General features: G+C 37.1%; 1 protein-coding gene across 10 annotated transcripts in view; it reads left to right on the top strand.

Annotated features, from left to right (window-relative positions):
* Nucleotides 1-15,903, top strand: part of MAP4K4 (mitogen-activated protein kinase kinase kinase kinase 4) — a 121,154-nt gene that overhangs the window by 40,261 nt on the left and 64,990 nt on the right. For all 10 annotated transcript variants that reach the window (XM_075200226.1, XM_075200224.1, XM_075200219.1 and 7 more), the window contains exon 3: nt 9,946-10,002. In XM_075200226.1, coding sequence (XP_075056327.1) covers nt 9,946-10,002 — 57 coding nt within the window. The remainder of the gene's footprint in view (nt 1-9,945; nt 10,003-15,903) is intronic.

Here is a 15,903-nt window from a genome sequence, read left to right as displayed (position 1 = left end):
TTTTTTGTTTTATAGTTGGATTAAACACCTCTTTGAAGTTGATTTATCATAACCTCAGGGTCATCATATAGCTACATACTTTATGGAGACAGCTTTTTAGCTAGTGCTCGTAAACCTTCAGCATTAAACATTCTTTATTTTAACATTGAGTGGCTTACTGACAAAGCGCTACCGGGGGGTATGTGTTATTTTGAGTCTCCTTGCCCTTAAGGGGAAATAAAGAGATCCGTAATATTGGACTGAGTCAGATGGCAAGCTGGTATTTTTCTCATCGCATGCAAAGTTGTGTGTAACAATACAGCCAAAGGAAGAGGATGCCTCCAATTTAAACTCTAGTAAATACTTGTTACGCTTTTAATTTTTATTACTGTATTTTGTTATAAAAAGGGTTCTGTGAGGTACAGACAAATCACACACTGATGTATTTTCCTTATGTGAGAAGTATAACATGAACTGTGACTTTTACTGTGGTAACATTCTATGTGATGGGGTTCTATTTGGAGATGCATTGTTTTCATCATAATTAGGGTACTATTATTTATAAACTACTTTGCAATGTAAATTTATATAGGGTTAATACAAGGCACTTTACAGGGTGTTTTTTTTTTTTTTTTTTTTTTTTTAAGCAGTTTTTAATTGCTTTATTAAAATCTTTACATTTTTGTAGTTTTGTCCTTTTTTATGAGCTACCTTACCGATGCTGGTTTTTGGCCTTTTCTGTGTTTTGGTAGTTGTTATTGATGTAGTATTTTCTATATAATGTATTTTGGTCAGTTGTTTTTAGCATACCTTTTTATTGTCTGTGTATAAGTGATAGCTGACTGAAAACACACATGCATCAATAGAGTTTATTTACAACACCCACATGTCATTTGAACCTAAATACACTTATGTCCGTTTTGAGAGGGCTGAAACATAAATTCAGGAAGACATGGCCCATGAATAGTATGAAATTGCCTTTTATATCGGGTGTAATTGTAAAGGAATGCAAGCTCTTTTTAGCGGTATCCATTAAATAGGTTTCCTTGTAAGTAGAGTTTATTTTCTATGTAGTTTCACAATCTACATTTAGGTGCAGTTACTATGGAGAAGTTTCATGCTGATTAGAAATGTATCCATTGGGGAGAGTGGAAGATTGCGGGGTTTTCCAAATTGTAGCTTTTAATGTTTTTTTTTAAATTTATTGAAACAATTATTGACCTTTTTTTGGATTGTGGACAGCAATCTGGGTGTTTAGCCACTCATGGGGTCATTAACAATATTTACATGTTCTATAACTTTATTTTCTTCTGAATGGGAGTGATGTGCCTAATAAAGGGGAAGACAATGCTGTATCTATTGAGATAAACGTTATGTTAATTATACCATAATGTAAGTGTGTGTTGTAATGTAAAAGTAGAAAGCTCTGACCTACTAACTAGGCAGTTTAATTATCCAAGTAACAAATATAAATTGTGGAAGTGAGCAGCTTCTGAATGAGTAAGTAATAACTCAGTAAACACACAACGCAGTATAGTTCAGTATAGACCATCTGCTTCTGCAGTATATTAAGATACATTTTTCTTTTATTCCGCTTTAAATGCTTTGTTTAATTGTTCTAAAATCTATTGCAGGACACTTTGAATTAGGAAAATGAGTTTTCCAGATTCATAAGAATACTCTTGGCTTACAATAAATAGTCAGCTGAACTCCTAAAGCTGCCTACCTAATATTTTGCTTACTCTTCTAGTTTAGCGCTAATCACCCACATCAGTGCTTTGCTGGAACGTTGGTGTATGTTGATTGAAGAGGGAGGAAGGAAAGTCTGAGGAATGCTCTCAATTAGGCACATCTATAAAGCATTTGTACTAGAGTTTTGTCAGGCACTAAAACTGTGGGCAAGATTTGTCCTGTGTTTGCTACACATTTAAACATAAATGGGTTACTTGATTTATCCAACAAATAAATTTTTGTTGCTCCACTGTTAAAATGTCCTTAACACAGAATATATGCTTGCTTTCTTCAGTTGTCATAAATGTCACATACGGCCTCTAGTTGCAGATGACATTTTCAATATAGATCAGCTAATCGATAATCTATTTTAATTTATGGGAAGACTATTATCAAATGTTTTTGTATTGTGGCCTATAATTGCTGTACTTATCTTCTCATCACTTATTTATATAGCACTAGCAGATTCCATAGCGCTTTACAATTGGGAACAAACAATATTAAAACAATACATACGTAGAAATAAGAAGGCCCTGCTCACAAGCTTACAATCTATGGGACATTGTGGTTTGATACACAAGGGTAAGTGCTACATCATATTGCATATTGGTCCTGCTAGAATGCAAAGGTTACAAAGTGTAGAGTGGGCTGTATGCGCAGTCGCACAACTATGTTGGTCAGAGGGTTGTTGTCTTGGGTTAGCTGTGTAGAGGGTGTATAGGGTAACCATGAGAGATTAAGAGGGTGGTAGAGGAATATTATAAGCTTATCTGAAGAGGTGGGTTTTTAGAGAATGCTTGAAGGTTTGAAAAATAAAGTATTGTGGTATGTGGGAGGGAATTCCATAAAGTGATTGCAGGCCAAAAAAATCCTGTAACTGGGTATGAGAGGAAGTGATGAGTGGAAGAGAGACGCAGATCTTGTGCAGAACGGAGGTGTCGAGTTGAAATATATTTTGAGACAAGTGAGAAGATATGTCAGTGCAATTTTGTTGATGGCCTTGTATGTTAGTAGAATAACTTTTTTATATTTGATTAGTTGGAAAACAGGCAACCAATGTAGAGACTGACGGAGTGACTCAGCAGATGAAAAAAGGCTGGCAAGAAAAATCAATCTAGCCGCTGCGTACAAAATAGATTGTAGGGGCTCGAGTCTGATTTCGGGAAGACCAGTAAGGAGAAAATTACAATAGTCATTGCGGGAGATGATGAGTGCATGAATTAAGTTTTTGCAGTGTTTTGTATGAGATATGCATGGATATTTTTTTTTATTTTTTTTTAATGTATGTAACATGAGGTAATATAGAGTTAATGTGGTGAACAAAGGATAGTTGCGAGTCTCATGGGGGCTATTAACATATTTCCATGTCCCTATTAGAACATGGTCACTGAAAATACAATTATATTGCGTTTTAAAGTACAATTGGTCTGAAATTTAAGAAAAGATTGTGTGAATCACATTCAATTTATATTACCTAATAAGTGTACTTCCTGACATAGTAAGAGTAATCAGAAAACTTATAGTGTGCAGACATTTAGTACAAAACACCTGTAACATTTTTTTATTTTATTTTTTATTATTGCACAAACTGTGTGAGAGGGAGTTGAGTGTTAATAGAGACTGGCAATAGAAACTTTTAATTCTGGAATTTTTGGTTTGCTTTTGTTCCACGGGCCACTTTTGTGCCATACATGTACTGGGATGTGAATACATTTTAGAATAAGCTTTTCATTTAGGAAAACAGATGGTTTTATTCCTTGAATATAAAATGTTTTGTTCCGAGTACTAGTTCCAAATGTGTTTGTAGTTATATAATCTATAAATAATGGGTTAGTTGATACAATTATGTATAACATGGGTTATCTGGCTACTAGGTAAACAAATACAATGTGAATAGCTATAAACAAAGGAATCATATCTGCTGTTCTGTCACATAGTACAGTCTCTACATGACTCAGAAATTCCTCCTGAATGGTGGATGTGCTGTTTAAGAACAGGATCTGTTTCCCTGTTGCCTTGAAAATTTGGCACAGATGTTTCCCAGGAGGATGTAACCCTCTTCAAAACAACACTGTGAGAAAGGCTCTGGTTTTATACTCTGGTACTTGACTCTATCATGAGCATTTGTTGCTTAACCGTTTCAGCTGTTGGAACGGCATCATGCCACATACCCGCTGGAGTTGGTTATATCCTTTTACTAGTCTTTTAACACATGTAAGTAGGTCATAGTTGGCAGCTTGTGTCCTGGGAGGTCGGGGAGCAGGTGGGTGTGTGGGGGCGGGGCTAGAAGAATCGCTACATTAGCATTGCCCCCAAATCTTTCACCACCTTTTTCGACCAATAAAACTAGGGGGCGGGGTCACAAAGACGCGTCCATGATGCCAATAAGCCCCGCCCCCTCCATTTACTTTCCACAGCTGGCCGGGAATCGAGAGAATTGCCCTCTCTCCCGACTGACCCAGATTTCGGGAGTCTCCCGGATATTCCGGTAAAGTTGGCAAGTATGAAGTAGGTGTAACACTAGAAACCATTGTTTACAATGTCACCATACCCACTACCACTATTGCTATTGTTGCAGTAGTGTTGTATGATTTCAAACTCCTAGGGGGGAATTCAATTAGCCGCAAAGTGTCTCCGGATCGTCCGTGATTTTGACAGAAATCTCAGCTCATTTCTCAAAATGAGCAGAGATTTGTACCATAATGTGTGGTAGTGTGCGGCAATGTCTACCAGCCACATTGTCTGCAATTAATTGACTGCCCTCCCTAATGATATATCTACATACAGTAACTGCAGGTAAATGTATTGTGGAGGACTACAATTAAATTCCGATGCTGGTACAAAAGAACCCCCGCACAAACACCAGTGGGTGCCTTAACCTCACACTGGAAGCTTTGGCAGGACCAGTGATGGGCAAGCCAATATGCTTTAGGGGCTGCATGGGTGGCCTTCTGAATTTCAAAAGGGCCACATGTTACCCTTATTCTCAGTAATAAGTTAAAACAATACATTTAATCAAAGAAAGAGACCTCTATCTGTAATAACCTATCAACATATATTTTAAACAATTTTACAAGCTAGAACAAACAAATCCAACAATAAAGCAGGAGGGAGCTGAGGGCCCCAGGTGAATGCTTGAAGGGCCCCTTGTTTCCCAGCACTGGGCTAAGGGTCATCTCCATTGATGCATACTGTGAGATATACAATAATTGCTGGTGTTAGGATGTAGTTGCATGACCTCATAGTTTATTGGTACACTGCACATTTTGCCATGATCAAATACAGTTAAATGTTGAGGTAACTGGTTTCCATTTTGTTTTCCCATATGTTGCAGCAGCAAATGCTAACCCATGTAAGTGTTTGCCTTATATGGTGGTGGGTCTTGAAATGCAAAGCTCCTGTGCATTAAACTGCTGTGCTTAGGAATTTGCATGATGTCATTAGAACGTTATTGTCCCACTTCAGGAGATTTTAACCCAATTACAGTGTCAAAGCCGCAAAAAATGTTATGATCACTAAGGTCCATCACTGCAGGAATCTGTACTTTGTAAGGAATTAGAGAATGTCAAGTATTTTACATCTATGCTGTGGTACCCAGTGTTGCTTCGTATAAAAGAGATACATGGATAAAGTGCCACACGCTTTGTGGCTTTTATATATTTGGGAACAGCGATCAAAGCTGAGGTAATCAATGGACACTATCCACAGTACTTGCACTGTGTATCAGTATAGCTCGGGTCTATATAATTTTCAATTCGTCTGAAATAGAGGTCCATAAAAACATTCTGAGAAGTAAAACATTGGCATTCTAAAGTGAGCGTGCTTCATCTGCTTTCTGGTTTTTAATCCACACACTCCATTTGTGAAAAGTAAATAATCTAAAGGTGTCCTATGAAAGAAATGATTTTAGGACAAGCACGGAGGTGGTTTCTGCTTTGCATGCTGGGGGTTTTTGTGAGGTGAGCGATGTTATCTGATGCTGACAATGGTGAGGATGTGCAGATGAGATCATCCCACTATAGTGAGCATGTGTGCCGAGAATAGCACAGCTGTAGTCTGCCCCTGCTCTTCCCTCTCCTAGAAACTGTGTCCCCTCTGGATTATACTTGGCTTGCACTGAGCTGGGGATAAATACTCCAAGAAAGGTTTCCCACGTGGCACAGGCTTCAGCTCTGGAGAACACGCATGGATGGTTTAAAAAGCCTGAATCAGTTCTCCATAGGGAAATGTATTAATTCGGAGCAGTGGACGCACAAAGCATCAGATTGTCATTAATTATGAAGAGGAAAATGTACAGGCTATCATTCCTGGCCTTGGATTTGTAAAGCAGTACATTTCCAGTCGTGTTTAGCATATTTTTATTATCCACATTTTCTTTTCCCTCTTCTACCGATATGACCGTAGTCTCATTATTTATTTTGAAGAGCAAGTAAAGTGACTAGTTAAGATTAATTTATGTCACTGGCTGTGTATTACAAAGCTGAATAATATAAATTAAGCAACTAGAACAGTGGTTCCCAAACTGCACCTCTGCTCCCTGGGTTGCCGGGGCCAGGGCTGGTGGTACGCAAGGCGGGGTACTACTTGATAAATATTTTGGCTTAGGGGTGTCTTGAAAAAATTGTGGAGACCCTAAGGGTGCCTCAAACTGAGAAATTTTGAGATCCACTGAACTAAAATGTTTCTACTTAACTAAAGATGTCCCCCATGGTCTTTCACTCCTCCTCAGCAGGTTGTCTTGTTAGTATTCACTGTCTCCTGTCAGTTGAGACACATTATGATTGCTTAGTGGAAATGAGCAGCGAGAATTGGTAGTCTCATATGTGGGGCAAGTGCTAGTGAGGTGATGGCAAATTAAGTTCTGCTTTGTAACCAGTATTGTCTCCTCGGGACACTTTCTTAAAAGATGTGGGTAGAGTTGCAGCTCTCTGTAATGTATTGGGGAAATATTAATTTACTTTATTACAGCCTCTATACTTTTGTGCTGTTGAAAAGCAGACAAAAAGATTCTTTGCCAAGTGTTCTATATATTCAAATATTCTATATATTTAAATATATATTTTAAACCGAATATGTTTATTTTGAGAAGTAAGCAGTGCTTAAGAGATTAAGGGGTATATTTACTAAACTGCGGGTTTGAAAAAGTGGGGATGTTGCCTATAGCAACCAGATTCTAGCTTTCATTTAGTACTCTACAAAATGACAGCTATAATCTGGTTGCTATAGGCAACATCTTCACTGCACTAAGTGCAGTTAACTCCTCCTTGAATTGACTACATTTATTTTTTTATCTCTTCTCAGAATATATTAGGGTCTCATTTGAGGGAGAAGACTTTGTAAATCCTGCTTGATGGTATAGAAGCCCGCTCTTAAAATCACAATTGTGCTTGTGCAGCAAACTACAATTTTGATGTCTTTATAATACGTCCCAGGATTTCATACAGATTCTCCCATTACATTATGAAATATCTTTGCAGAGAAAAATCAAAACATACTATATATACCAGTGATGGGCAACCTGATAAACTTCAGGGCCTCTAACCTTCAAAACCTGCACACGTTACCATTAATCTCGGTAATAAGTAAAAAAAAAAAAAAAAAAAGATAGTTATTTAAAGAAAGATACACATCTGTAACAATGTATCAAGCATTTTATGCAAGTATTACAAACTTTAAGGGGCATATTCAATTGTCGGCGGTCCGCGCACGATTACCGTTATTACGGTAATTGTCTGCGGCGGAACCTGCCGACGATTGAATACCCCCTAACAAACAAATTTGACCGTAAAGAAGGAGTTGGCTGGGAGCCACTGTTCAAGGCTTAAAGGAGTCACATATTGCCCATCGCTGTCCTATACTACAATAAAACTCTTTTTCACTTATACCTGGAATAGCACTGTTCTTGCAGTATTAGTGGAAGTCAGATGTTGCTCTTGATACATCCTTCCTATATCCTTCTCCCAGCTATACCTGACTTGATTTTTACAAAAGATGTCTAAGAGTGAAATTGCACTGTGTTCCAGACTACATAGAACAGTGCAGTGGTTTCAAATAGAAAATCTCGCATATACACAGGTAATGCTTTATTTGGGTATCCTAATCCATGCCAGAGCTACATTGTTATGTTTTTATATATTTATTGCACCTTGGCTCAGTGTAAGGTATATATTTTTTTTTTTTACGATGGGTGTACATGTTCTCTGTACCAGATTGTAGCAGAGAATGTGTTCTGAAATCTGTAATTTGCTGCTTTGTTCCAAAAGTTAAAAAAAACCAACTTCTAAAATAGCCACACATTAGAGGTTTTGCATGAAGGTTATACCTCACTAGAACAGGCATATTTATTTATTTTTATTCTTTTTTAAAATAAGTATTTGGAAATTGTGTGTGTGTGTATATATTAGGGTTTTTTTTTGTAATAAATATTGAAAAGTGAGTTTATATTTTATAAACTGACTCACTTTTTTTTTTTTTATATGTATTTTCAACAGTTAGGTAATTTTATGTTGGTCACTCAGGCAGCCTAGCAGGGTACCTGGGCTCAATCAGTTATCCTCTGCTATTTGTTATAATACAGCTGCCTATTGTTATGCAACATAGTGATAAGTGACTACGGGAGAAATGCTAAAATAACAGCTGCCGCTCTCAACAACAAAAAAGTAAACATAATATACCTGATCTGTAGTTGGCACTACCAGACCTTTTTCTATATTTCTTAACAACACTGTTAAATGCATACTTCCATTGCTTTGCATCTCTTTAGCGAATCCAGCGGCCACACCAGATGTACAAGTAGTAGGCTCGCGTGGTAGTTTGCTGATAACCTTCTCTGATTGCAAAGCCAACAACTGCACATTAACACTTTTGAAAAGGGCTAGTAAGGTGTACAAACTGGCTCACTTTTTGACATTGGGATCCACTTGCTTTTACCCAGGTACAGTAAATTTGCCTACTATGGTAGATGTCATGTGGATGAATTTTTTTTTTTTTTATAAATCAGATATGGGACATATTAATAAATTTGGTACTAGATTATGGGAAAAATAGATTGTACTAGATAAAACAATACCCATGAATCCAATTGTTCTCTCTTGGATAGAACACAAGATAAAATGCCCAGTTTCTGAGTGTACAATGCTGTCCTGCCTATTATTCTGTACTGGGAAGACTTGTAGGCATAAATTGGAAATGGAAGGAAATTGCTAACTCCTTATTACTTCACATAAAATGTTACCTTCATAGAGGGTTCCCAGATACATTTGTGCCCTTGACGGCTGTTTGATCCGATTCTGTTCTCTTCTGTCTCTATATTATGTGTGTTAAAGCATGTGTACTGCATGACTGCTGGTGTGCTTCATAAATAATACAACACATACTTGAGACTTGTCTTGTTATCAGTGTTTTTTTTTATCAACAAAATCAATAAAAAAAAAAACTTGATCTGTAGAAAATACAGAAGACTTTGCTTTTTATTTTGTTACAAACGATTGAAAGTTTTTTATTTTGTTTTTTCCCCAGTAATGCACAATTGTATCTTGCATGAAATCAAATGGGTTTTCTCAGAATAGCCGACATGTTTCGATAATTTAATTTTTATTAGATTTACAATATTTAGCACTCTTATTTGATAACCACCCTTTCTGTAGTGTTACTTTGCATTGTGCTGGGAAGCTGTGCCATATGGTGAAATTACCATCTTTCAGGTTCATAGAACCTCAGTCTGTGGCTGGTCAGATGTAGCGAAACTGAATCTTTGAAACAAATAAAGCATGACTAATGTCAAATGATTGTTACACGTTTTTGAGTGTGCTGCAGTGCAGTGTCCTGCATGATTTATTCAGATTTGTTTTTAAATACACTAAATGCTAATGTAAAATTTACTGTAAATATCTGTATAAACCATGACCTCATAACTCACTATTTATAATTAGAGTACTTATGGCATCACTTTTTTTCTTTTATAAGGGAAAACTTATGTATTCTAAAGTATAATGCACCCCTACTGTCTTGTTTTCTGGTTAATGGTAATCTTAAATCTTCTTGATCTGTGTCAAAGCAGTAGGCCAGTGACCATATACCTTTTTATATGGTCATCGAACTTTGTGACTTCTCTGATCCTCATGATTTACAGTTGATGTGTATTGTCCCAAACATTTAGGTGTATAAAAACTTGATGGTTTGCTTCACATTTGCAAATGATAAACTGAATAACCATTTCTCCTTGTTTTTCTCCAGGGTCGACATGTCAAAACAGGCCAACTTGCAGCGATCAAAGTCATGGATGTTACAGAGGTAAGTGATGCCTTCTATGGTCTGCCAAGTTATCCAAGCATAGCCCATTTTGTCAAATTCTTCAAGTGAACCTGACACTTGTGTTATGTAGAAAACTCCCTTTCCATAGATTTTAAATTAACTTTTTTTTTGTCTCAAAATCAAGTGTGATCTAAATTGCCAATGTAGCAAATGCCATATGTTACATAATATTTAACTAGCTGTAAATGATTTGTCATAGCCTTACTAAGAATGCCCATACTTATCTAGAATTCAGACTTTTGATGAACATGAACACAATAGAATTTTGCAACTGTTTTACTAACCGGAGTCTGCCATGATGATCTGCTTTTGTAATTATTTATTTTGATTCTGCATGATTTGTGTAAAACCCAAGCAGAAAACCCTTTAATGAGACACTTGCCAAATATATCTCTAAACCGCCCTCCCTTTGCGTTCAGTGGACTTTAGAAGAAAGCAGTGTGTACTGCCACGGAACACAATGTGTAAGTGGTCTGTGTACCCAATATGAAATATATAATCTCCAGATTTATTTTTAAGTTTAAGAAACGTCCTGTCCCAGTTTAGGCAAAAGTGCAGAAATGTGCTCTAAGGGGTTCAACGACACAAGAGGTCTTTAATACTTGAAATTCACCAAAGAAATTTGGAGCATCAAGAGCTACTGATATATGCAGCACCCCTTTAGCTGTCCGCATGGATCTCTATTTCTAAGGTGGTTTTCTCAAGTTGCTTTAAGCGTGTATTTACGATGGTAAAAGTATGTTTACAATGGTAGAGGAACTCTTGGTTTTTCATATTGTGCCTTTAGAGAACCGGTCTATTTTTGTGTGTAGAGCTGTATGTATTATGGGAATAGTGCATGTTCAGAGTGTACAGGGTACAGCTTCTAGTACCATCTGGCTAGTTCATATGGTAAAAGAACACTAGTAAAAGTTCCTTTTTTTTGCTCCTGTTTCAGACATGTCAAATTTCAATCCCTTCCCCTTCCTGCTTAACCATTAAGTGGCAGATTCATGTTCATGTCTTGTACAAAATATAGCATCTATTAATACTATGTTATGTGGGGAAAACAATAGTAATTTGTTCACTATGATGTTTAGCTGCAATGGACATTCTATTGAAGTAAGACTTTATGGTAGAATAAAGAATGTATGCTTTATGGATGTGTTAACTCTTAACATTCTGCTGGGGATGGTGACAACTGCCCCAACCCGCCCCCCTAGTGCTTTTACATAAAAAAAACCAAAACAAAACCTACAACTGATTTGGTTGTATTAAGAGTAATCCCTTGTATAGAAGTCTTACTAAAGCTGGCCAAGCAGTGGGATCAGCCTAGATGCACAGTTACCTGCTTGGATGTTAACGGCAGCACTAGGCCCTGATTTGTGCTTGTAGGGACAGTGCTTTTACAAACTATAAACCTGATAGTCTGTCACCTAGCTGTTCAGTCAGCACTATTGATGCTGACATACGTTTCCTTTAATGGCAAAGGGAAAATTGTGTTGCTTGTTTTGTTGTTGTCGTCCCCCCCCCCCCCCCCACCCCCTCCCAAGCTGGTGTATTTCCTTGACATGATTTTCCTGACTGTCTCATTCATCAGTGGTTACTCACAGGAAAGGAGGTAGAGTGTGGTCTTTGTTGTCAGGTGTTTTACATATGTTTAGAAGTCCCTGAAATGATTGTTGGCGTTTATAGTTAGTTTCTGTGTCCTGAATGCTCCAATAAGGATGAAGTCGTCTATTGATCAAATGATCAAAGTCTTTTTAGTTGCAGTTTGCACTTTTTTTTTTTTTCCTGGCTTGCATATTATTGGGTTAGTGTTTGGCATGTTTTGTGTTGTTTTTTTTTTTGCAGTCTAAGGGGCATATTCAATTCTGAAATCCAGCAAGAAAAGTACCGTATTTATGCACACTATTACTATAATGACAGTAATAGTGCGCGCGGCGCGTTAATTTTGGCTAGAACGCCAAAAATTGAATATGCCCCCTAAGGGGCATATTCAATTCTCTGCGGTTTCCACTGCGGAAAAATTATTGCCGGTATTACGGTAATAGTAAGCCGGATTTCAGCTTGCAGCTGATTTTTAGTCCGGTTATAAAGTCAAATGAAACGATACAATGTGCTTTGGTACGATAAAACATGATGGTTGGAGCAATATCAGACTAATGCAATACTGGACTTATGTCAAGCAAATTCTGCAGTTTGTATGCACTCCTGACCAGCAGTGTAGGCAGATCTCCATAGAGTTTAGAGTCACAGATTTTTCAGCAGATGATTATGCCAGATGAAGAGCACAGATCTAAAGGGAAATCATATAAGTGTGTACGCATGAATCGGCATGCTGATCGGGACTTTCCTTCGTTAGTAAAATCGTTAACGGTCTCTCCAGGAGAAAATTTCTGTGGTGTGTACCCAGTTTAAGAATTTGAATAAAACCTTGAAACTTCACAGACCATGTACCTCTGTGTTAGACTTGTCACACTTATGTCTTGGATTTTATGTGGCCATTTATCAGAATTCTCATGGCTGGTAGCAACTCTGCTAGAATTGTTTGTATAAAAATAATATCCTTTTAACTTTAAATCACTGCATAATATGCTGGTGCTAGATAAAGATTATTATTTATTAGCATTTATTTATATAGCACCAGTATGCTCCACACTCCTTCCCTGTCCTAGTGGAACTTACATACATATTTCACAAAGTTCGTTCCCTGGTTCAAGTTTTAATTTTTTTTTTTTTTTTATGTAATTAAACAACCCTGTTTAAGTGAAAATACAATAAATAACAAGCCACAAAGTAAACCTCACTTATAGCCAGCACTTATAAAACGAATTTATACAGGATCTAAAAGTAACGATTTTGCCTGAATTTAGTTGTAAGGCAAGAAAGAAGCTGGATGACACTGTTTCTGGCCCAAAGACAGTACCCCCTGGTTGTCATTGACAGCGAGGTTCAACAGAGCATTGCCACCATCTGTAATTGTCTTTAAAATGCCATTTGGAAATATGGTGATCTGTAGAATGCCCATTTTTATAAAGGGCCCATCTGTTGGAAGGGGTTAATGCTGTATCATTTTTTGCTAAGAATATATATAAAACATTTTCTCTAAGTATTGCTATAGTTGACTGTGAAGACTTTGTGTGCTGCTTTTTCTAATTATTGTGCCCCTTTAACTGGCTGATTTCATCTGCTTTCTAAACTGAGCTTTTCAGTCATCCAGTCAAATACCAAAATCACAACTCCTCCTTCTGTGCCCTTAAATCACCTCTGTTAACAAGTTCTATATTTGCTGTTCTAAGAATTTATTTTTTCTTTTCTTTAGCTTTTTTGAGTCCTATTTGTTTTATTGCTTAAAAGCATTATATTTCTTTAGCAAATTATTGTTCTGGATATATGTTTGTGTTTCCTGGAGTATTATGGGTAAGAAGTAAGCAGTGTGGCACTGGGGAATTGAGCAGTTGAAAGCATATGTACAAGTCCCATGTCTGTCTTCTACTACAAGATTAATGAACAAAGCCGTGATAAAGTCACATGGCCTCAGAATGGTTTTCTGCTTGACAACATGCTCTCATCAGCCAAACAAAGCACTGGCTCCTTATGACATCATCTTCCTCAAATAAACGGTTTGTCAGGAAGGAATAACTTAAAACAAAAAGCTGTGCTTTAAAGTGTGTACAATTCTTAGCTCTGTGCTGCAAGTGTGAATGGATAACAAGATTTCATTAGCAGTTTCTGCTTCTTTTTTTTTTTTTTTTTAAGCAATAGTAAAAACTTGATTTATGAATAGCAAAAGTAAGCTACCATTTGTTCAACCTTATCATTTTTAATCAACCTTGTATTAGATATGAAGGGCAAAAGGTAGCCATTAAAGTTCAAATACAAGTGCCAAGAACTGTACAAATTTCTGTATGTTGTGATATTGTCATTATTTTCTATGGCGTATTGTGGTTAAACTGTGTAACTAAAAAGGGGCACATTTTAAAATTGGTAGCTGATGCGTAGTATTCACTTGACACTCATATTCGTTCGAGGACCCCCAATAGCTCTTAGAGTTTGTTCATATGCTTTGGTTTATTTTGTATTTATTTTTTAAGTCTTCTACATACTTGCTTTGACTGCATGGCAACTATGTTAGGAAGCATAGGCATTATTGACCCTTGCAGTGTGTGTGTGTGTGTATATGAATATATATCTATATCTCCACTCGCAGAAGATTTCTCTAAAACGCTTAACATATAAAAAATGGAGCATGTAAATGGATGTGAGTAGGAGATATTTGTGTGCACAAACTTTTACGCTACTCTATATATTCCTATATGTGGTGTTATGTTTTGGCCATTTGAACGCTTTTCGAAGTCTGGATTTTCAGTCACTCATATTCTTTCTGAGAATGTCCTCTGAAATCATCACTGTTAGGAGGGAGATGGAGCCTTGGAATCTTGTGCCTAAAAGAATTTTTGCAGGTTCTGTAAATGTTAAAGCTGCCAAATCAGTCTCTGGGTGCCTATCTTGATTCTAGGGTTGCCAGGCAGACTAATTATGCATTTATCACTTGTGCTGTTATTCCTGCACATTCTTGCTAGAAGTAGACCTGTTAAAATCAATCTATTCCATGCAGTTGATGCCATAAGAAGACGATGTGCAGTAATTTGTGGTGTTATAGATGAAGGTTATACGGGTCTATGCGGTAGAATTCCCAGGATGCACCATAATATGCGTCATCTCTGGCTGTACTCCAAGATATAAATAACACCTGACCTTACACTGAGCTAAGTGTCTTCTTCCAGTTAATATTTGTGCTTTCTGACAGTGTTTCTCTGAAGGAATGGATCTACAATGCAATTACTAGGTCTACACAGCTCTGCAGTGGTGGTTGTTTTTATCATGAATGTTCTTAAAAGAATTAAAAGGCCATTATGTTACAGCATTACTTTGTCAGTCGTAACATACTATACTTTTATAGAGTAGTTCTTACTAAACAAAGGCTCAAATAATCAAGGGTTTCAAGCTGAAGAATCAAATGTCTTTTTTTTTATGGAAAGCCAGGAAATTAATCTACAATTATCCAGGGTAATTTGATCATTGTTGTCACTCTTACATTTTTCATTGCTAATATTTAATAGTAATTTAGTCATAGATTCAAATAGGAATATGGGTATATGTGCACATTGATGTGTGTATGTTTTACTGAACATGAGAGACAGAGTAGATTTGCCCTTTTTAGTACTGTAGTATGTAATAGGAAGCCACTTCTGTATTAGACTTATGGTGCTACATCTGCGGTCTTACTTACCGGAAGTTACTTTCTCCTCTAAGCTATATAGTATGTCTGATATAATAAACTTATCCTGATGTAGCTTCCTTACAAGGATGGGCCCCATTGAACAGCTGATTGGTTGGTGGTTCAGCTAAATTATTTATTGTAGTTCTCCCAGGTAATTGACATCTTCATCTCATTCTTCATTCTGTTTGAATCATGTGGTGGGAAAATGATGGGGCACTAGTTGTCAAAGTCACAACAAGTCAAATCTAGAGATACTCAGGCTCGGTTCCTCGGAAACCGAACACACCTGAACTTGGGGGATCCGAGTCAAGTCGGCTCAGTACTTTCGCGCTTTTTCGGATTCCAAAACGAGGCAAAACGTCATTGTGACGTCGTCGGATCTGGTGAGTTTTGAAAGAGGGTAATAGCAGTGTTAAAGAAAGCTCCATTGCGAATTGTCGTTGCTGAAATACAAATACACTAGTCCTTGCAGGCTTTTTTTCTGAATTTGCACCAAAAAGTGTAGGGTGTTATCCAAATGGATTCAAAGCAGTACACAGAGGAGCAGGAGCAGCAAGCAGCTGCTGCCACCAGTCCTGATGATGGTAATCCCTGTACGTCATCTGATAAAGCAT

Source organism: Mixophyes fleayi, chromosome 2 (genome assembly GCF_038048845.1).
Source record: "Mixophyes fleayi isolate aMixFle1 chromosome 2, aMixFle1.hap1, whole genome shotgun sequence".
Classification (NCBI taxonomy): Eukaryota; Metazoa; Chordata; class Amphibia; order Anura; family Limnodynastidae; genus Mixophyes; species Mixophyes fleayi.
The sequence above is the reverse complement of the archived record's forward strand: the minus strand, read 5'-3'. Positions and strand labels throughout refer to the sequence as shown.